General features: G+C 40.1%; 1 protein-coding gene and 1 long non-coding RNA gene across 2 annotated transcripts; one reads left to right on the forward strand and one right to left on the reverse strand.

The window, feature by feature from the left end:
- The first annotated feature begins 2,369 nt into the window (after positions 1-2,369).
- Positions 2,370-12,814, forward strand: LOC120236593 (zinc finger protein 300-like). Its single transcript, XM_039239464.1, is given in 6 exon segments — positions 2,370-2,824; positions 3,552-3,673; positions 4,322-4,365; positions 7,758-7,884; positions 8,125-8,247; positions 10,301-12,814. Coding segments are annotated over 4 exon segments (1,815 nt in total). The 5' UTR covers positions 2,370-2,824; positions 3,552-3,673; positions 4,322-4,350; the 3' UTR covers positions 11,851-12,814.
- Positions 12,815-13,560: 746 nt separating this feature from the next.
- On the reverse strand, positions 13,561-23,415 carry LOC120236569. The gene is made up of 3 exons (XR_005529706.1): positions 23,229-23,415; positions 17,584-17,726; positions 13,561-13,626 (listed from the first exon to the last, which is right to left on the reverse strand). It is a non-coding gene; the product is annotated as an uncharacterized LOC120236569 (long non-coding RNA).
- Positions 23,416-23,729: the final 314 nt, after the last annotated feature.

Below are 23,729 nucleotides of genomic sequence, written 5' to 3' on the forward strand. Positions count from 1 at the left end.
CCTTGGCCTTGTCAACACCATATATTTCCAAAATTAGAAAACTTTAACAGGCTAATAGATGAGAAATAGGATCTTACTGCAGCCTTAATTTTCATTTCTTTCATTACAAGGGAGGTCTCCTCCTTCAGCTTCTTTTTTAATGAAATACGGTATTTGGGTCATCTTCACATCACTCTTCGGATCAAGAGCTAAGCTTTTTTAAAATTCCTACAAGGCTCTCCATGGTTTGGCCCCTTCCCATATTTACAGCATCCACTGGCATCACTCCTTGAGGAGTCTTTTTTTTTTTTTTTTTTTTTAGCCTATTTATTCATTTTGAGAGAGAGAGAGACATTACGTGTGTGAGCACAAGTCGGGGGGGGGGGCGGGGGGGTGAGAGAGAATCCCAGGTAGGTTCCTCACCGTCGGTGCAGAGCCTGACACAGGGCTTAAATTCAGGAACCAGGAGAACATGACCTGAGCTGACGTCAAATGCTTAACCCAGTGCCCCACTCCTCAAGGATTCTAAATTAGTCATTACCGTACCTTTGGTACCTAACACAGTAGTTACACTGGCTTAAACACAAGGCGTGCAATAAATATTGATGTACCTGTGGGAGTTTAAATTGGAGTGGTCACAACTGCCCACTTTTTACCCTCCTTTTTAAAAATTAATTTTTAAATCTACGTAGATCCAACTTAGTTAGCATATAGTGCAACAATGATTTCAGGAGTAGATTCCTTAAGCCCCTTACCCATTTAGCCCATCCCACCCCCCACAGCCCTCCAGTAACCCTGTTTGTTCTCCATATTTAAGAGTCTCTTATGTGTTGTCCCCCTCCATGTTTTTATACTATTTTTCTCTCCCTTCCCTTATGTTCATCTGTTTTGTATCTTAAAGTTCTCATATGAGTGAAGTCACATGGTATTTGTCTTTCTCTGACTGACTAATTTCCCTTAGCATAATACCCTCTAGTTCCAGCTAGGTAGCTGCAAACAGCAAGATTTCAATTTTTTGGATCACCATGTAATACTCCATTTTGTGCGTGTGTGTGTGTGTGTACCAGATCTTCTTTATCCATTCATCCATCAATGGACATTTGGGCTCTTTCCATACTTCGGCTATTGTGAATAGTGCTGCCATAAATATTGGGGTACACGTCCCCTTTGGAACAGCACACCTGTATCCCTTGGATAAATACCTAGTAGTGTAATTGCTGTTTTACCCTCTTTGACCAAAAGTTAGGCCTTTCTCTTCCCCACAGGCCCCTAAACTTGGCTTTTCCCCAAGTTTAACCACAGACTAAAGCAAAGCAATATGTATATGCCGAATATCCTCCCTTAACAGCTTTTTCACAGACTCTGAGGACTCCAGAATGGGTTTTAAGTGCCCTGTTTTGGCCACTTGCACACTCCTACTTGTTAAAAGCTCCTGCTAATCTTAACCCTGTGTTAAAAAAAAAAAAAAAAGGCCAGGGCTGGGGAAGGTAGGGTTTGATTTTGATATGCTTGCAGATTTCTGAGAATGAAGTGTTCTCCCTATTACAACCCTCTTTCTGAATAAAACCTCTCCTTATCTAGGTCCAGATATTTTACTTGACATGATAAATAAAACTGCTCCATGTAAAACTGCCGCTCATTTAATTACGTGAACCAAAAATCTCATGGCTCTTTCAAAAGCTGATGATTCAAAATCCTATCTATGTAAGCTCATAAAACGTCAGTTGCCACCATTTTTTAAATTATAAAACTCTTATATAAAATATAAAAGCCAAACCTAAAGGTTATGGTTAAGTGCTTTGTTGGTTCATTATTTTTTCAAGTAACATTTTCCTGAAACCTAACCTCCTCACGGCTTCCTCCGTTTTTGTTTTTCAGCCTCCCCTTTCTCGGTCTCAGTCTCCCCCCGCATCGCCCGTGTGGTGTCCCTCAGCTTCCCCCTTCTGTTCCTACGCGTCCCGCTTTCCGCGCTCCAGGCTCCCCTCCCGCCGCCGTCTACACTGGCCTCCCCTTAGCCGCAGATCGCTGCCCCTGTGCTCTCCGGCTTCTACACGTCAACACTTTGTGCCTCGGTCTCCTCCGGGGTCCCAGCCTCTGAAGGTTCCTTTTTCCCCGCAGGCCGCCTCAGCAACTTCCTCCTGCAGGACTCATCTCCCCTAGACAGTTCCTTACAACAGTTTTTAGCATTAGGTTCATTTCCTCCGTGAACCCCCTCCTCGCCCACCCGTGAGCGCTTCCACCACGTCACGCCCTCTTTCCCCAGTGGGATCCCCGCAGAGGAACTGAGCCACCCCACGCCTCACCCCGCCCGGTGTAGGGCTGTCCCATTATAAACATATTTCAGTAGCGTCGTCCATGAGAGCGTTTTAACATCCCAAATCCTTCCTCATTACCAAATGCAGCCTTCTAATAGGGGGCGTATCTCTCAAATTTCTTCCCCAAACCTGTAAAAGCTCTCTGCAAAACTCGCACCCCACTGGTTCGTATAATCCTCCTTTCCGTCATCTTGCCCCCTTCCCTAGCTGTTGCGGTGGCACCGTCCAAACTCGTGCTCGGACCGAACCGAATTCCTCCGCGTGTACGGAACTGACCAGACTCTGAAGATGGCGCCGCCCGTTCCGACACAGGGCCTGGGGGCGGCCATCTTGCCTCCTGAACAAAGCCTCGGAGAATGCGGAGTGGGCAAAACTGCCCAATGCGGCTCGGCGCAGGCTCGGGAGCCCCGCGCAGTGCTCACCCAGACAGGAAGCGGGAGAGTTCGGCAGTATGGCTGTGACAGCCGTCCCAGGTAAAGCCGTGATGGGCGTTTCGAGACGTGATAACAGAGCTGCAAGACAGAAGGCGGGTATGTGTGGGGAGTCCGCTGGGCTGGTAATGGGAGGGGAGGGGTGTGTCAGGGTCCAGTGATTAGAGATTTATGAAGTCACACGTGGGGAGGTATGTGGGGTTAATGTTGGGTTTCTTTGGGAGTCGGGGTTGGAGTAAGGTATGAAATTAGTAATTGGGTAATGATGTGTCAGTGGTGGAGTTGTCTATGGAATCAGAAATGGCTGTAGAGGGACTGACTGGGGTCAGTGATTTAGGGGACTCTGGAGAATCAGTGGTCAGGAGGCTGTGGACGAAATGACCATCTATGTGGTGGTCAGTGATGTAGGGGTCATGGGGGAGTTCTATGGGTGTGTCATTGCTAGACCCAAGGATTCAGAAATTTGGAGGAAGCAAGAATAGGATCAGGGAGTCATGATGATCAGCCCTACTTTTCGGGAAAGACTTTTACATACATTAAAGTTTTCACAGGTTTTAGGCAACCATTGGCTTCCAAAAGGTCGGACCCCTTCTCAGTACACCATTGTGTCCTTAGTCGGGTCCTCCCCTGCCCCAAAAATGATAATTTTAAAACAAGACCAAACAAATTAAAAAGGTGAATTGTTATCAAAAGAATGATTTTCAGCCTACCTTTTTCTGAGAGAATTGAAATAATTTTGTTTTATTCAAGAAACACTTACTGAGCACCTGCTTGGTTCCCAGAGCTGAGCATAACTATTTCTCTTGATTGTTTCCTTCCAGATCAGTTGTGACAAGACCTGGAATACCCTATATAAAATAGTCTCCCTGTCATGGGAGCATTCAGTTGGTCTGAATGAGTCCAGTCTTGTCTGAATGACTCCTCCTGGAACTGAGAAAAATTGACCAGGTAATATATCTTCCTGCATTATAGTATATCCTCTTGTATGAATGTTTCCAACCTATCTCCATTTTTTTACATGTAGATGATTTGCACTGTTGAAAATATGTAATAATAGTTTGAACAGAAAACACCTTAAAATTAACATTTTGGTCCATGAATACTGATTGGCAAGAGAGTTTGCCAAGCTGGAGAAAAATATAAAAGACCTGTTGGGAGATTATTGGAATTCAGCTGCTGGTTCTTTCTGGGGAATAAGGGAATATATTTCTCAGTTTTCCATTTGGTCATGGCCATTCTTGTTGCTGGAGTCCATCTGCAGTTAATCTTTATAATATCTATTCATGTTTATTGCCTTAGGAGAATATTCCACAAATATACTGGTTCATAGGGAAACAGTAAGCCGTTAGTTAGTCAGAGTGAAATATATCTTCACATCTTCACAATTAAACCACCCTGATCGACACAGTGTGGTCACAGAAGACTTCCTTCACCTAGTGTTTCCTGACCCTTCTGCAGGGACCAAATAGCCTTACCCCACTGGTTGTCCCATCATCCAGCTGATTCTAGTGGTTGTTTCTAGATTGATGACTGTGGAAACAGCAGACGGTCTGGTCTGTGAAAATGCCCTTCTGATCATCAGTTTTGCTTTTTCAGACATCTGCCCTTTCAGAAGAGAGCAGAAAATGATGAAGTCCCAGGTGAGTTGCTTTCATATTTAATTTTAAGAATTTCCTTCATTTTCTGTCCAACCAAATGGGAAAGTGCAGATAGCTAAAGTTTGGATTAGGGAAAAGGTAGCCAAAATTAAGGTTAAAACCTAGAAATATTTTATAGGTAACCTATAGTTAAACCTGCCTGAAAACATTTTTTAAAATGTACCAGTTTTTCTGATCTTTCTTGCAGGCATCATCACTTAATTGATTTGCAGTCCTCTAAAGAGAAAACAGATCAATTTCCCATGGGAAGAAATTCTTTCTTACCATGTAAGACTAAAATAAATTTCCATTCTGGGTCTTTCTCTAGGTGATGGAGTACACAGTGTTCTCAGCAACACTTCTGTGGTAAATGCAATAGTAGATTTCTGGTAGCTGTGTCACAAAATGATCTCTTGTAGAGGGAAGTTAGAATGTCATAGCCAGACTCTTGAACTTTATCCTTCAGAGCTGCGTCACCAAACTGTTGCCCATAGACCAAATTCAGTTCTCTATTTTTGTGGACAGTTTTATTGACAGCACAGCCATACTGTTTGTCCATGTGTTTCCTGTGGTTGTTTTCCACTACAAGGGCAGCATTGGGTAAGTACAACAGAGACCGTATGACCTGTAATGCTGAAAATAGATGCTTTACTGAAAAAGTTTGTTAGATTTCTGGTTTAGAGGACCTAATTGATTACAAAGGCTTCCTATTGTCCAATTTTACCTACTGGTAAAATCTAGATAACACAGGATGGGTGCATTTTGAATGGTCTTCCAAAATATATTTTTCTCCCAAAGGAAAGTTCTTACATTATAATTCTCTGGCAAAGCTTTGTAGAGCATGGGTCTCTGATGCCCCATAATCCTTTGCTATAGTTTCAAATCCTTTGCTATAGTTTCACATTGTATAGAATCACTTTCCAACTCAAGGTCAGTTCCTTCTCTGTACTTCCATTTTTAGCAGTCTGTATTTTTTTTTTTCTCCCTGCCAACATAGGCTATATACACGATGTATAAATTTCAAGCTATATCAGTGATAAAAATGTAAACCTTTTAACTTAAACTCTCCTCCTTCTAAGACTATCAGTGTTAACCATTTGTTTGTAATCTTCCAAGCCTTTTCAATATGAGTATAACTGTGACTTAAGTGTGTACTGTAAAAGTACAAATGTATGAGAGCATCTCATACACTTTTTCTTTTGGAGAAATAATGTTACACAGTAAAGATTCCATGCTGCAACTTGCTTTTTAGTTTTACTGTCCCGTGTAAAGATTTCTATATACATTTTGTGTAAATATTCAAAATGTTTTTGTATACATTTTGAATATCTTCCCAAGCCAGTACCTAGAATTCTTTTTTTTAATGTTTATTTATTTTTGAGAGAGTGCAACAGGGGAGGGGCGTGGAGGGGGGGAAGGACAGAGGATCCAAAGCGGGCTCTGCACTGACAGCATTGAGTCTGATGTGGGGCTCGAACTCACAAACTGTAAGATCATGACCTGAGCCAAAGTTGGATACTCAACTGACTGAGCCACCCAGATATCCCTAGAATTCTTTATTATCTTAGCAGATGCATAATATTTCTTTCCAGCCTGGTTGAACTGTGACTGTTTTCTTATCTGTAAAATGGAGAATAGAATCCTCATAGGGTTGTTGTGAGAATTAAGTGAATAAAAACCATGCCTGGTACTATACCTGGGATGGTTTGTTCTAAGTTAAGTGTTAGTTGTTGTTATTATTATATCATCATCATTATTATTATCAAATCTAGTAATCAGCTGTTGCATTAGGAGTTGATAACAGTTGATAGTTGAAACCGTGTTTAATTTATTTCTATTCTGAAAGCAATATTTGATAATAATGAAATATTTAGGAGGCAAACCTGAAAAACATCACTCAGATTCTATTTAAGATGACAACTATTGTGAACATAATGGTGACATAATTAAAATTGTCCCTTTCCTCTCCAGAAATACCTTATGGCTCTATACTTATCCAAGTTTGTGTGTGTGTGTGTGTGTGTGTGTGTTTTAATGTCCCATCAATAATCTGTTATTTTTTTTATGAGTGTTTCCTGTACATTTCTCATGTCTGTTTTCAGTATTTCTATTGTAATTGGTAAACGTCATTATATGGCTAGTTATTGCATATAGATATATAGGAGAACTGTTAATTGAGGTGAAGCTATGATTATTTTCCTATAAAATAAAGGTATTAGATTATGATCTTCAAGAACATTGATATTCTGTGATTATATGTGTTTTTTTTCTCTTTTTAAACCCTTATTTTAAGACTTTCTCTGCTAGGGGCACCTGGGTGGCTGTCGGTTAAGTGTCCAACTCCTGGTTTCAGCTCAGGTAATGATCTCACAGTTGTGGGTTCCAGCCCCACATCGGGCCCTGTGCTGACAGCATGGAGCCTGCTTGGGATTCTTTCTCTTTCCCTCTGCACCTCCATGTGCTCGTTCGCCCTCTCTCTCTTTCTCTCTGTCTCTCAAAAGAAGTAAAAAATGAACGTTAAAAAAATAAAAAATAAAAGGCTTTCTCTGCTCTATAATTATTAATAAAAATCTTCCCATGTTTTGTTACTTTTATGCTCTTAGCTATATTTTTAGAATTTAATTTTTTGCTTCATCTAGAATGTATATTTTCTATTTTTCAAGATGTAAGATTCAGTGTATTAGCTTTCCAGGGCTGCCTTAGCAACGGACCACAGACAGGGTGGATTAAACAACAGAAATGTATTGTCTCAAAGTTCTAGAGGCTAGAAGTCAAAACTAAGTGTCAGCAGGGTTGATTCCTTCTGAAGGCTGTAAGAGAACAATTTTCCAGGCCTCTCTTTTTGGCTTGTAGATGACCATCTTCTCCCCATGTCTCTTCATATCATCTTTCTTTAATGGGTGTCTCTGTGTTCAAATTTCTCCTTTTCATACGATATCAGTCATACTGAATTAGGCTCCACCCTAATGACCTCATAGAACTAATTATATCTGCAGTGACCCTGTTTTCAAATAAGGTCACATTCTGAGAAACTAGCAGTTAGCACTTCAACATATGAATTTAAAGGGCATACAGTAAATTTCACCTTTAACATATGGATTCAACATTCTTTTCCTGTTGACTCTTCAGTTGTTTCACTATTATTCTGATCTGTTTTCCTCTCAGTTATATGAATGCTGCCCTTATCATTTATTGAGTTACCGTTTGTATTAGGTGGGCATTTTGATTTACCCTCCTGTGTTCCTAATCTTTCTGGCTCTTCTTATAAAGACAGGATTTTGTGCTGTTTCTCCCAAATACTATGATTCAAAGCTAGGTGTAGTTATAGTTTTATAGACTATAGTAGAAATGATGAGAATGATCACTTCCGATTGAACAGGAATATACTGTTACAGGCGTTGGTATCATTCAAGGATGTGGCTGTGGATTTCACCCAAGAGGAGTGGCAGCAGCTGGACCCTGCTCAGAGGACCCTGTACAGGGATGTGATGCTGGAGAACTTCAGCCATGTGGTCTCAGTGGGTAAGGATGACTTCCCTGCATAACCCAGACTTGTCCAACCAAGTGCCTTTCCTTATCAGGTACGGTGCTTAGATGGTTCCTGACACATGTAATGACTTAGGATCTTCAGACCTTCCCAAACGTAGGTGATGATTTTTGTTGAGGGCAAACTGGACTGATTCATTGTAGGCCTCCTGAAACAACACTGTTTTTTCCTTCAATGCCCCCGATCCCAATTCCTCTGTGATTTCCATTTAATAGGATATCCAGTTTCCAAACCAGATGTCATCTCTAAGTTGGAACAAGGAGAAGATCCATGGGCCATCAAGAGAGACGTATCAAACTGGATCTATACAGATGAAAGTCAGGCAGAGGGGAGACAAGGGAAGTGAGATCTCCATTTGTTTTGTTTTCTTAAGTGATTGATGCCTGAGGCTGACATTCTGCCCTTTTGAGATTTCTTTTTTTTTTTTTTTTTATTACAAATAGTTTATTGTCAAATTAGTTTCTACATAACACTCAGTGCTCATCCCCAAAGTGCCCTCCTCCATGCCCATCCCCCCTCCCCCCCACATCCATCAGTCCTCAGTTTTTGTCAGCATTCAAGAGTCTCTCATGGTTTGCCTCTCTCCCTTTCCCCCACCATTTCCGCCCTTCTTCTCCCCCTTGTTCCTCCGTCAAGTTCCTCCTAATCCTCCTATACGTGCAAACATATGATATTTGTCCTTCTCTGCCTGACTTATTTCACTCAGCATAACACCCTCAAGGTCCATCCATGTTGCTACACATGGCCAGATTTCATTGTTTCTCATTGCCATGAAGTATTCCATGGTATAGATAAACCACATCTTCTTGATCCATTCATCTGTAGATGGACACTTAGGCTCTTTCCATGTTTTAGCTATTGTGGAGAGTGCTGCTATGAACATTGGGGTACATGTGCTCCTATGCCTCAGCATTTCTGTATCCCTTGGGTAAATTCCTAGCAGTGCTATTGCTGGGTCATAAGGGAGTTCTATTGTTAGTTTCCTGAGGAACCTCCACACTGTTTTCCAGAGGGGCTGTACCAGTTTACATTCCCACCAACAGTGTAGGAGGGTGCCCGTTTCTCCACATCCTCGCCAGCATCTAGAGTTCTCTGATTTGCTCATTTTAGCCACTCTGACTGGCGTGAGGTGGTATCTCAGTGTGGTTTTGATTTGTATTTCCCTGATGAGGAGGGATGCTGATTTCTTATTGTCTGTTCCTGTGCTGAGAATTAGTAGGCATTTGACAAATAATTAATTAAATAATTGTGAACCTTTATAAGGGGGATCTATTCCTTTTTTTTTATTACATTTATTTATTTTTGAGAGACAGAGAGACAGAGCACAAGTAGGGGAGGGGCAGAGAGAGAGGGAGACACAGAATCCAAAGCAGGCTCCAGGATCCAGGCCATCAGCACAGAGCCTGATGTGGGGATCGAACCCACAAACTGTGAAATCATGCTTGAGCCAAAGTCGGACCTCAACCGACTGAGCCACTCAGGCGCCCCAAGAGGGAGCTGTTTCTTATTTATCTTCTTTCTTGTTGATGGGCAAATTCCCTGCAAGAACATAGATTGAACTTTACATGGTAAGATCTCCAGACACATGGTGGTACAAAATTATGTGTCTTATATAGTTACCATTTTAAAAGTTCAGAGAAAATGAGAGTCTAAAGCTGCAGCAGAATTTGAGAAGGTGTTTTTCAGAGCATGCAGCTGTAGCTGCTTTGGAAGATACTAAGTGTTGGTGATGCTGAAGGAGGAGGGTGAAGGCAGACTGTGGTGGTCAGAGAGATGAACAGAACCTTGAAGTTAGAAAATGAAGGCTTTTCTGGGAGAACTTTGCTAGTTTTCATTGGTATATATGGAAGGTGTTATGGGAAGTAGTGGAATATAAGCTTGGGTTCTTGGTGTGAATCTGATACTGAATCCATAGCAGGATCTTGGGTTTTTCTGTTATTTGTGTTAGTTTTTAATTAAGAAAGTAGACTGAGGAGAGTTATAGTATTTCAAGTACAGAAGGGACCTTGTGTCTTTGGATAATGGTCACAAGAAAATAATAGTTAGGTATATATGTAGCAAATGGTTTATAAGGTAAATTAATTCAGAAAGTGAAAAGGATTTCCATTCAGAAAGCAGGGGAAATGGTAATATTCTAGAAGAATAATCCAACCTTAGAGTGATAATGACCCAGATACTTTTCTATCTTCTTCAGGCCTAATTTTTCTCTTTAACATCCTTTTCCATCCATTCATCTGATCATACTTTATGGGGACCTGTCTTACGAGATGGCCTGTCTCCATCCCTGTGTTCTGCCTTCATCAACTACATTGGATTAATCATTTGTTCTATTCTTCTGCATTATAGTAATTGTTCTTTATAATTGTTTTATTTTACCTTTCTTTCTTTTAGACAGGAAAAGTAACCTTGACAACCCCAAATCATGTATCTTGGGGTCTGTTTCCTTCTGTAATAATATCCTGAGAGGAGTCACAAAGGATGGTTCATTGTACTCCATTTTAAAAGTCTGTCAAGATGATGGGCAGCTGCAGAGATGTCAGGAAAACCGAGACAAGCTCTTCAGGCAAGTAACAGTCATCAACAACAAAACAGTGGCTGTGGAGTCAGGCCATAAATACAATGCTTTGAGAAAAATATTTCAAGAGTGCCTAGAGCCAGATACTTTAAGACAAAGATCCCATAGCTACGATGTATTTAAAAAGAACTTGAAATATAATACTGAGCTACATAGTTGTAATAAAAGCAATTCAAGAAAAAACCCTGATGAGAGTTTTGGATGTGGAAAATCATCTAGCTATAGTGCATCTGATTCTAATCTTGAGAAAATTCACAATGGAGTAATGCCCTGTAATAACAATCAGTGTGGGAACATTTTTAGTAGTAAACAGTCCCTTATTCAGTATCAGAATGTTGAAACTAAGGAGAAAACCTGCGTGTGTGTTACATGTGGAAAAGCCTTTGCCAAGAAGTCACAGCTTATTGTACATCAACGAATTCATACTGGAAAGAAACCATATGATTGCGGTGCATGTGGGAAAGCCTTCAGTGAGAAGTTTCATCTCATCGTACATCAGAGAACTCACACTGGGGAGAAACCTTAAGAATGTTCTGAATGCGGAAAAGCCTTCTCTCAAAAATCTTCCCTCATTATACATCAGAGAGTTCACACTGGGGAGAAACCATATGAATGTAGTGACTGTGGGAAAGCCTTCTCCCAGAAATCACCCCTCATTATACATCAGAGAATTCACACTGGAGAGAAACCTTATGAATGTAGAGAGTGTGGGAAGGCCTTCTCCCAGAAGTCACAGCTGATTATACATCATAGAGCTCATACTGGAGAGAAGCCATATGAATGTACTGAATGCGGGAAAGCCTTCTGCGAGAAGTCCCACCTCATTATACATAAAAGAATTCACACTGGGGAGAAACCCTACAAATGTGCTCAATGTGAGGAAGCCTTCAGCAGGAAGACAGAACTCATTACACATCAGTTAATTCATACTGGGGAGAAACCTTATGAATGTACTGAATGTGGGAAGACCTTCTCCCGGAAGTCACAGCTCATCATTCATCAGAGAACACATACTGGAGAAAAACCCTATAAATGCAGCGAATGTGGAAAAGCCTTCTGTCAGAAATCACATCTCATTGGACATCAGAGAATTCACACAGGAGAAAAACCTTATATATGCAGTGAATGTGGGAAAGCCTTCTCTCAGAAGTCCCACCTCCCAGGGCATCAGCGAATTCATACAGGAGAGAAACCTTACATATGTGCTGAATGTGGAAAGGCCTTTTCCCAGAAGTCAGACCTTGTTTTACATCAGAGAATTCATACTGGAGAAAGACCATATCAATGTGCTATCTGTGGGAAAGCCTTCATCCAGAAGTCACAGCTCACTGTCCATCAGAGAATTCATACGGTGGTAAAATCATAATGAACTGAATGCAGAAAAGCCCAGTATTAGCTCAAGCCTTAATAAATACTAGGAACCTGATTGATTTGATATTTATGGGACATCTTTATAGGTAACAGTTCACAAGAGAATTCATATCTGTAGTGTGGTGATACCCAGCTCAGCAAAGATGTTGGAAAATAATCATAAATGAAGAACATTTTCAACATGGTGTGTAAAACTTTTAAAGTTATGTATATAGAATGTTGTCAAGTTACATACTCTTTATTATAGCCATTAATAATAACCAGACATTGTGAAATAGCTAATATTAGATTGGCATACTTTTGGCTATACAGTAATTCCCTGTAAAGGACATGAAGAACGCTTGATTAAAATAAAGTCCTAGAAACTACATTGTAAGGAGGGGCTTAGCATGACTCCTATAGATACATGTAAAATTCTTGTACAAAGATGGAAAGAGAGGTGGATCAGATGATGTTTATGTGTCTTACCATGTCAGTCATATAAGTTCACCTGTCTCTCTGGAAGGATCCTGGACCTTGAAATTGGTGCTTCCTGACCATATTTCCCATTTGGTGTTGTGGAAATGCCTTGGTACCGGACCAGATGGTCTTGTGTTCTAATACTGGTTCAGCTATTTGCAGATTGTGTAACTTCAAACAAGCCTACTTCACCCATCTGAATTTCTTATCAGTAAAAAAAAAAGCTACAACGAAGAGCACGTTTTCATTTATTATTCCTTTTTGTCTTTCATCTCTGTGCAGTTGGATGCTAAGACTAATATGTAAAAGCTACATCTAAACTTGCTTTGCATTTCAGGCACTCTGCTTTTGATAACCCATTCCCATGACTGTTCATTTGACTATTTTTTACCCCAGTGGCCTTGATTCTTGGTATATTAAAGTGACATTTTATTATACTTTATTATTCTTTACATACATTTATAAACTGGCGATTACACATAAAGATCCTGTCTAATGTCTCTTCAGTTCTTTTCTGATTCCTGCCCTGCAGCCCCAATGATTTTCCCTGGGAACAAAGAACACTGGTAGAGCAAAACTCTTGCGATGAGAAATTATGTCTGCCACAGGTTTAAGAACTTGATATTTCTAAAATACCTCCTGTCTTTGCTGTGGTTCTGTCTTCCTGCATGAGCAGCTTTAGATGAGGACCCTTGCTAGAGGATTCTGCACAAGAGTATTACTGGCACGAAGGAGTGTCCATATACTTATGTTCACATAGTTCTTTATATAGTTTCCACTTGATTCTTTCACATTTCATGCACACTGGATCCTCTTCCTCAATGTGTGAACTGTCCATTGTGAAAAGATGGGGACCCTCTAGGTGAGAACCTTTGCAGGGGATGCCTAACATAGATGTGGGAAATTCCTAGTCTGTGTGGGCAAATTCTTGGTCTCATTATTAACAGTGAGCTGAGAACACTGTCGTCAGATATAATTGACCATTCAGACCCGGGAAAGAAGGCTTGGGAGTACATCTTTTGGGTTGAGCTACTCAGGTTTTCTCATGGAAGAGGTCCCAACTGATCCCCTTACGAAGGCATGAGAAGAACGAAAAAAAACAGATAATAGATAAAATTATTAAAAGGACCAAAAAAAAAAAGGATCATGTCAGGAATACATAGAAGCTTAATGGAGAGTGTGTTCTATATAGCGACAGATATAGAACTTATGTAGACATAACAAAGATTCATAATTCCTACCTTACAGGCCTCCCATTTGATCTTCTGCTGTCACAAACCTCCAGGCAACCTTGTTGATCGATAATGGGCTTCTATAAACATCCAAATTTAGACTCAGCACCTACTGATTTAATATTTCACCATACTTTTTTTTCCCTGAGCATTTTATTAGAGGAGCTGATCAGTGCAATGAAGCAAGAATAGGAAAATGGGCATAAGATTAGAAAGGAAAAAGTAATAAGTAATATTAGAAATAAAGGAGTTTAGTTGCTTTATATAGTTTTAATATTAAAAAGAAAACTAATTCTACATGCAGGCAGCAGAGTGAAAATTTAAAGATAGCATTTACATTAGTATAAAAAATATGAAACCCCTGAAGTAAGTCTAATCATGGACTATAGAACTTCTATATAGAAAATTATAAAACATTACTGAATAAATTAAAGCTTATTAATAAAGTAAATTGAGAGACTTAGCAAATTTCTTTGGCTGAAAGACTCAATATTAAAGATGTGTATTTCCCCCAAAGTGATTTATATATTGTTTGGGAGATGTTTCAATAAAAATTGAAATCCAAAGGAGTAAGCCTGTTCATAAACATAGAGTTAGCTTATTTTATTATTGAGCTGCAACAACAAAATACCAGATGGCATGCAGGTAACCAGCAACTGGCTACAAATTTCTGTGTGGATTTTTGGTTCTATTATATGGAATTATAGCTACAGTTGTTAAGAATCATCCTACTGTTAGTAAATGGCAGATACTCCATTTTTATCAGCAGTTAATGGAGCTTGCTCTCATGTCCTGTTTTGCTTAAATCTATATCAGGCTTATTCTGATAGTCTATTCTTCATAAGTTTTAACAGTACCTCTTCCTATGGTTGCCCATGGCACCAGATCTAGGACATATGATTATATCCTTCAACATCCTTCAATAAAGGTCAAGTTCCCACGGTATTCAATACATTTTATAGCAAAACCCCAATAAGCTTTCTTTTTACAGAATTTTTACAGTTACAGAATTACATATGGAAATGTTAAAAGGTGAGAATAGTCAAGATACTTTTGAAGAGCAAATTTGGAGAACTTACCAGACTAAGACTTTCCATAAAGTGCTAATAATTAAGACAATGAGGTATTGTACACAGGTGATCAAATAGACAAATGGTAAGAAAATCCAGAAACATAATTACCTACTGGTATTTGAATTATGACAAATATGACAATGTAGAATAGTAGGAGAAAAGTTGTACTTCAGTAAATGCTTCTGGCTCAGTTATCCATATGGGTAAAACAGAAAATGAAGGGGCGCCTGGGTGGCTTAGTCGGTTAAGCGTCCGACTTTCGCTTAGGTCATGATCTCGCGGTTCGTGGGTTCGAGCCCCGCGTCGGGCTCTGTGCTGACAGCCAGCTCAGAGCCTGGAGCCTGTTTCAGTCTATGACTCCCTCTCTCTCTGACCCTCCCCTGCTCACACTGTCTCTCTCTCTCTCTCTCTCTCTCTCCTAGAAATAAATTTAAAAAAAAAATTTTTAAAAAACCAGAAAATGAAGACATAAATTACTGCATACTATTCACAAAATCAGTTCCACCTAAACCTGTAATAGAGAGAAATGTACTGCAGTAAGTACAAATCAGGCAAGAAGAAAGTCTGAAAATATCTAAGCATTCAACTCAATTGGTTAGAATAAAAAAAATACTGTGAACTACAAGAAAGTAAAAAAGGAAGTGACAAAAATAAGATGAAAAAAATGGAAAATAACAAAGTAGGACAACAAAACATTAGTTAAAAATATCATTAATCCCATGGCAATACAAAGAAAAAGAAGGTATAAATATCCATAGCGAGCAATCAAAGGAAACAGTATCACTTCAGAATCTACAAATAATTAAAAGATCTTCAAAAGATTTGAATACAACTAAATAAAAAAGGATTTCTGACATATTTTGTGGCATTACCATGATGCTAAAGCCAGAGACATTACAAGAGAAAAACAATTGGTGGCCAATGTTTTTCTTGAACATAGACCATAGCCATCCTCAACAGAGTATTTGCAAATCAGATTTAGCAATAGTTTAAAAGGAAAGTACATCACAGCCAAATAGAGCTTAACTCAAGAATGCAAGGTTGGTCCAATATATGAAACCAATTGGTGTCATTCATCATATCAGCAGCCTAAAAAAATAAATAATAACCATGTGATCATTTCAGTAGATACAGGAAGATGATTTGACAAAAATTCTGCATCTATTTGGAGCAAAAACTCAGTGAACTAGAAATAAAGGGCAGCTTCCTCAATTGTTAAAGGGCATCTATTTTTTTTTTAAATCTAGTCATCATATTTAGTTGTGAAAAACTAAATGCTTGCCCCAAAGTATTTTTTTTTTCTTTTGGCAAAAAGTCAAAGATCTCTGCTTTGCTCTCCCTAGTGAACATTGTGCTGGTGATCTTGGTGCAATAGGGAAAGCAAGAAAGGGAAGGTGGCAGTGGGGGTGCAGGACACCTTTGGGAAAGGAAGATATACAGTTGTCTCTATTGCAGACATGGTCTTCTACATAGAATATCTCAAAAACTACAAAAAAACTAATAGACTTAATAAGTGGCTCTTGTGTGGAATTTTAAGAAACAAATGAGCAAAGGGGGGAAAAGAGGCAAACTAAGAAACAGACTCTTAACTATAGAGAACAAACTGGTGGTTACCAAAGGGGAGGTAAATAGGGAGGTAAATGGGAAGATGGGTTAAATGGGTGATGGGATTAAGGAGTGCACTTGTGCTGAGCACCGGCTGTTGTATGGAGGTGTTGAATCACTATATTATACACCTGAAACTAATATTGCACTATGCTAACTGGAATTTGAATAAAAACTTAGGGGAAAAAATAACCCTTACAAAGGGTCAGAGAAACAGTGTGCTTACAGATGAAAAGATTTGGTGTTAAAGTATCAACTCCCTTTAAACTGATGTGTATGTTCAATCAAATCACCCACAAAAATATTCCAGCAGGCATTTTTGTAGAAATTGACAAACTGAATCAAAAATTTATATGGAGGGGCGCCTGAGTGGCTCAGCTGGTTAAGCGTCCGACTCTTGGTATTGGCTTAGGTCATGATCTCACGGCTTCATTGGTTCAAGGCCCACATTGGACTCTGTACTGGCAGTGTGGAGCCTGGTTGGGATTGTCTCTCTCTGCCCCTCCCCCACTTACACTATCTCTGTCTCTCTCAAAGTAAACAAATAAACTTTAAAAAGTTTATATAGAAATGAAAAAGACCTAGCATAAACAGAATACCTTTGGGAGGAAAAAAGAAGAGTCATATTACCTGATTTCAAGGTTTATAAAGTTATAAATCAAGGCTGTGGTATTGATGTAAGAATAGACAGGCCAATGGAACAGGATAGAGTCTAGAAACCAAACCATACATATATGGACAACAGATTTGTAACAAGGTCACCAAGGTAATCCACTTTGCAGATGAATCGTTGACATACTTCACCACGTTGATTCTTAATTTCATATTCTAGATGTCATTTTTGTTTTCTCATTGCCAGCTCTATATCATAATGTTTACCCACCAGGCATAGCCATGTCAACATCATTTATACTCATATCGTTACAACTAGGAATTTCATCCTCCTTTTGTGCCGTGAAAGACTTGATGTTTGAGTCCTTATCTGTAGTAGCCCCAGAAGAACCCATTCAGTCATTTTAATGAGGACCTCCTGTAGTGCATCATATTGTGATATGAACTGAGGATTCTACATTCTAATAGCTTATGCTTTAAGTGGATTACAAGTTTTGAAACATTCCTGCCACAGGGAAATAATGTATTTCTGAGTCGATGAAACTGAAAGATCACAGAATTCTCTAGGAACGCATTCAGTTACTGCCTAGCACTTACTCATGCAAATCTGGATTCGTGAGAGATCTTAGGCAATCCTCTAGATGGTTATCTGGAAACCTCCAGTCTCCTGAAGGACTATACCTGTTTCACACCACCAGGAGCTTCATAACTTTTATGGTAATAGACAACACACCCATCATGACTTACCTCTTTACCATATCAATGTATGCCATGTGACCCCAGCCTCTTAGATTCTTTTCACCAGATTAAACAAGATAACATCTTCACACAAAGGCTGATAGCAATATTTTAAAGCAGGAAAGCTGTTTTGACGGTCAGCACACATTTTTCTATCATCAAAACAAAACAGAAAACTATTTTTAGCTCCTTTCCTTTATACCTAACAGAAAAATCAAAATATCCAACAAACAAACAAAAGAGCTTCTTTTTCATTTATCAAAAATCATAATTCAAACCCAGGTATACTGATTTCAGAGTCAATACTTATTACCACTGTGTTGTGCTGCCTCTCCTGCTTTGCTCTCCCTTCTAAACTGTGCTTTGAGCTAGTTCATGATTGTGATGCCTGCACAAAGGCAGCATATAATTGCCTTCTATTTAGCCAAACTTCACTTTTGACCAAAAAAAAAAAAAAATCTGCACTAAAAAAACTTTCTTAATCACTGTTCAAAATTTTATCTTAATCCTTAAGTTATGGTGTTCAGAAAGGACCAATCCTACATCTTGGCAATGAGAGCTGATTGAAAACACATAAACATGAGGCACCTGGGTGGTTAGTTGGTTAAGCATCCGATTCTTGATTTCGTCTCAGGTCAGATCTCATAGTTTGTGGGATTGGGCCCTGCATCTGGCTCTGTGCTGACAGTGTGAAGCCTTCTTAGGATTGTCTCTCTCCCCCCCTCTCTGCCCCTCTCCCAGTCATGCTCTCTCTAAATAAAAAACAAAATTTTAAAAATTGTTCTGGAAACACATAAACATGGAAATCAGGCTGAGTTTTTAAATAAGCTAAGAGAACCAGTGCATAAAGAACATTGAGGAGGCCACTGATGCTACATATTCAGTGAACCCCCTAAACTTTGGCCTTCTAAGATTGGACCATCTAGAAACATAGTACTTTGAGAGGTATGTCCTGATTAATGATACTCTCTTTTCATTGTAGGTGGCACCAGAAAATTACCAGCAGATACTGGCTCTGGATTTGGTTGAGATGATCAAGAGGAAGCCTGACCAAATGTCTCATATTGCTTTAGGATTCCTTATCTAAGGAAATCCTTCGTAAGCTCCTGGATATTGCTGTCTGAAGAAGGTTGCACCATCCATAATTATACCAATGAAAGGTAGGCCAAACCAGTCATTAGAGGGGCCATATGGTCATGTAATGGCAAAACATGATCATGAACATATTGTAAGGTTCTCATACCATATACATGAAGTGGTATATTACTTACAGGTAGATTGGGACAAACTGAAAGTATATGGTAGAAATGCTAAATAAACTAAAATAACTAAACAGTTATAGTTAATAATCCAAATAAAGAATCATAGTGCTGTGCTGCATTTATTGAAAACATAAATGTGTGTAAGGAGACCCACATAATTCGAATCCTTGTTGTTGGAGGATCAACTGTAAAGGCAAGTGAAAGCTGGCTTTTTGAGAAGATTGATGTGAGTCACAGTCTCATCAGGATAAAAGAGAGAAAACAATCAGAATCAGAAATGAGAGAAATGACATAACTACAGATTCTGCAGACATCCAAATAATAACAAAATATTATTATGAACATCTTAATGCCAGTAAACTTGATAGTTTGAATGAAAGGGACAATTCCCTTGAAAGATCAAAATACTAAAATCAAATGTATATCTACATCATAACAACAAACAATTAGAAATCGAAATTTAAAAACAGTGCTAGGGTCACCTGGATAGCTCAGTTGGCTAAGCGTCCAACTCTTGATCTCAGCTTTAGGTCATGAGTTCAACCTCTGCATTGAGCTCTGCATTGGGCAAGAAGGAAGTGGGGGAGGGGAAGAGGGAGAGAGAATCCCAAGCAGGCTCCACATGATCAGCACAGAGCCCAGTGTAGGACCTGGAGATCATGACCTGAGCCAAAGTCGACGCTTAAACAACTGAGCCATTCAGGCACCCAGCTTTTCTCATTTTTTAAAGCCTCTGAATATATTTGTTTTTGTTTATAATAAAAAGTTAAATAGAATATTCTTGGGGAGATAAAAGGGGCTATCAGAGATGGTAGTGGACTTAAGTTATGGTGCTGTCACTGGCCCTCTTTAACCCTTCTCAGCCTCAAGAAGTCAAAGCCAGCTCTCAAAAAGAGATAAAACTGACCCCCTCATTTCTCTAAGCCTCAGTTCTTGGGATACTCTAAACTTCTCCAAATGTATCAGAGACAAAAGACACCATTCTCCTTTTAGTAGAAACAAATATATTTGAGAACACTCTGATTATGAAAAACTGTGCCTAACCTCTTCAGAGAATTGAAGTAATGAGAGAACCAATTAATTTTCTCTCACTGTATGGAAACATTTCTTTGAGAGAAATTTTGCTGGCAGTGGAGGTTGGAGGAGGACTTTGATTGGCCATTAGAAACACACACTCAGAGACAGGAGTGAGGGTGGCTTGTTGGACTTGGCGTCCTTGGTGCGGGTTCCTGAGGACCATCAAACACAGTTGCTCTTTTCGAGCCTCATATTTTTCATGGGTTTTAGGATTCTGATTGTGACTGCCTGTTATTGTTTAGAGCACTCAGCAACTTAAGAATCCACTTAAAGGTGTCAAGAAGTAGTCCTCAGCCCTTTCATTTCCTCAGGGATGTAGGGGGCATGGTAATGACTGGAAATATATTTTTGAACTAAACTTGGGCCTTGGGTTTCACTTTAGATGGATTTTCTTTCCTTGCATTAATTCTGCACATAATTCCATTTTGGTTTTTTGCCCCTTAAGATCTGCCCAATGACTGACTTGTTCTGAGTTTCAATATCCCCTTTACCCAGAGAGGCAGCTCTAATTTCTAATAGATCTGGACTCTGCATAGAAGCTGACAGTGTTTTGGTTTTGTGCCATGGATCTCTATGCAGTGGATGGAACCACTGGAACATACTTATTCCTGTTTTCTGAGTACTCTTTGGTGGATCCTATGGTGGGTAGTAAGATGACTTATTCCAAGGACTCTCTAACAGGCTGCCCTGAGCATAGGATGGCCTTCCTGGGGTAGACAGTGTCCAATCCTACATTACCTATTTGATCTTCTCCAGCCAATAGTCTCCTAGCATTTTCAGGGTCTTTTAAGTTGGTAAAAGATTCTTGTCCTGTTTTCTGTCTTCCCCAACCTGAGCCCATGAGCCTGTGAACACAATTTTAGAGGGATAACCTCATGGCCGTGTGGGCTTCTTTACCCACAGGTAAGCATGCAGGAAAGGAGCTATTCAGGCCAGGGACTGAATCTTTCTTCTTCTTGAACTGCTTGTGGGTTTCACACACACACACATACACACACACACACGCACACACACACAAAACCAAGGGGCTTTGTAGCCTCAGCTATGGAGTCAGTATTTGAAATACGGGTTGCTAAAGGGAAAAGATATATTCATAAGTCTGGAGTCAAGGTGAGGAGTTAAGGTCTAAAGACAAAGAGGGTCTAGCTGAGAAATTGGGTCTAGTATCTGAGTGTTCTCTAGCGGAAGAAGAGAAAAGAGAGGAGTTGGTATGGAAGAAGGTGGTGTGGACAGTGTTGCATTCAGTGTTAAATGTAACTCTGTTGTTGATGGTGTTGATGTGTTGATGGTAAAAACAAGGAAAGAGGAAAGGTGGTCCAATCCAGTGGGAAATGAGAGGCCAGCGTGAGTGACAACTCAGTCAATCTCAAAGGTGATAGAGAGTCAGCATCCCCCCCACCCCCCACCCCCAGCTCCTGTCACAACAGGCTGGTCTGCTGCTTTGGTTGCTCATTTATATTCTCTGGAGCCTGGAGCCTGTTCTAACTGCTCTAGAAAGCTACCTTCAGAGGAGAGCTTGTGCAGGTGCCTGTAAGAGACAAGGGGTTAAAAAGATATCTGGGAGCAGGATGGGGATGACCTGGCCTACCAGGCCTCGCAAAGGTCACGTTTCTTGAAATTCCTGCCTTCATGATACCCCTGTTATCATGGTTGAGAGCAACCCAAGGCTTCTTTTCACATTCCATTCTCCAGGAGTCCCCGTTTCATGCTATCCGCAGGCTACTATAGAGTCCTGGAATTCCAAGAAACAAACCAGGAAGAGAGACACATGGGAAAATGGAAGAGACAACTCATCATTTCCAAAGAGAAAGTTGGGCTTGTGTCATTTTGGTGCCTTTCAGACAGTCTCTCAAGTTAGAAAAATAGCTTTTCAGTTGAAGGAAGAAGCAAGAGATCAAACAGGAGGATTTGTAAAATGTTTGACACTTAAAAACTATTTCAAAATTCAACACTGAGAGGCCCCGAAATTAGAACTTAATGTCAAAAGGTCGGGGACAAAATAGTAAGGCTAATGTTGTCATGTGCAAAGTGCTTCCATGCGCAGTGTCCTAGCTGATTATCACAACATCCCTGTGAGCTTGCCAAGCCAGATGCTCTCTCAAAGGACGAGTGAATATTAGGGAAGTTGACAACTCGTACAAAGCCAGGCCCTAAAATGTTGCCACTGAAACAATGTATATTATCGCTGTCTCTCACGAGGCCACCCCATGCACACAACACATAGCCCAGCTCCATCCATGTTCAATGCACACAACCTGTAGCCCAGCTCTATCCGTGTTCAATTCGGTGGGGGGGGGGGGGGGGGGGGGGCGGGCACAGAGACAGAAAAAGGATTAGAAATGTCCCAGATTTTGATTTACTCCCAATAGGCTTTTCTCAGAGGACTGTGTTTTGTGAGGACTGGATTTAGGAACCAATATCCTAATAATTGTGGAGCTGAGGCCTCATAAATAGAGAAAAAAGGTTATCTATGGGGGAGGCCTGGGTTGAGCAGAAAAATCTTAGCTATGAAAGCCTCCACTTTGTTTCTCTTCCTGCTACTGAGGTGATGCTGAAAGACAGGGGGAAAAATGAGAAGGGGGATTCATTTCTTACACTCCTCATTCTAAGCAAGGAACAGACGTTAATTAATAAGGAAAGTGACATGCTATGTTGACTGATTTCTAGATCACTTCCATGTTGTTTATTTTTAAAGTAGATATATTTTCTACTGATTCTACTTTGTAAACTTAAGGAATGATTTACTGCCTATGGTCCTCAACTGATATTTCAGACAGTAGTCCTCTACTTAGGGGCACAGAAACTCACATTTTCCAGAACTTGTATGCTTAATTCTTCAGGATTCTGCACCATGAGTAGAATCTGTACCAGACGCTTTCAGAGGTTCAGCATTGCTCTCCAGGTCAGCATTTCCACAAGGGAGAGGCTTGTTGGAGACACTTATAATGGGAATGCAGTTACTGAGCAAGTAATGAAGGCCTGTTTTCCTCAGGTGCCCTGAACTCCATGAACCAACGAACCAATCCATGGCTCATGAATCACAGTGTTTAGAAGTTTAGATTGGAACTTTTTTGTATCACATCTAGGTGGGCAGTCCATGAACTTTGAATAGAAACCCTGGTTTCCACTATATTCTTTGCCTACCCAAAGGCATTTGTCTCTTCTCCTAGACAAATGATGTGCTGAGCTCTCCTGAGAATTCCCATTCCTGTTATCTCTCCATTCCGATAATCCATTTAGAATAGTGGGAGTAGGAAAAGAAAAAACACGAGTCAAGTGAATCCCATTTGTAGGCTGAGCCTAGAGTTCCCTTACCTGACTGTTGTCTCTATTTTTTTTTTCCAAATGTTATTTTCAGGCATAAATATATCAATGAATTCACCAGTGAATTCAGCAGCAAGACAGACAGGTGACCCCAAGTCTGTACAAAAAGTACTGGAACCAGTGCCTCAGGACTCACTGAAATGCAGAAGCAGCCAGCCAAAGTTCTCCCTCATCTAAAGTGTGCAGCTACCCCAGGCAGCTGAGAACGGAGAGTAGAACTCCAGCCTGGAGTTCCAGGCCTGCATCACAGAGCTAGGGAACAGTGGCAGCGTGTTCTGCAACGTGAGGGGGCCAGAAATAAGGAAGGTGAACCTGATCCCTGTCCCCCAAGATCCAGTCTAGCAGATCCTGTCAGTCTTCATGGCCACTAGATCCCTCCTGATTCTTTTCATTTTCTACCTACAATCTACAATTTTATTTTCTACCTAGAATTTGGCAGAGCATATGTATGTATGTGTATATATATACACCTTAGGGCGAATTTCACTTTAT

The sequence above is a fragment of the Hyaena hyaena genome, unplaced genomic scaffold (genome assembly GCF_003009895.1).
Source record: "Hyaena hyaena isolate Hyena2069 unplaced genomic scaffold, ASM300989v1 scaffold_157, whole genome shotgun sequence".
In the NCBI taxonomy this organism is placed as follows: Eukaryota; Metazoa; Chordata; class Mammalia; order Carnivora; family Hyaenidae; genus Hyaena; species Hyaena hyaena.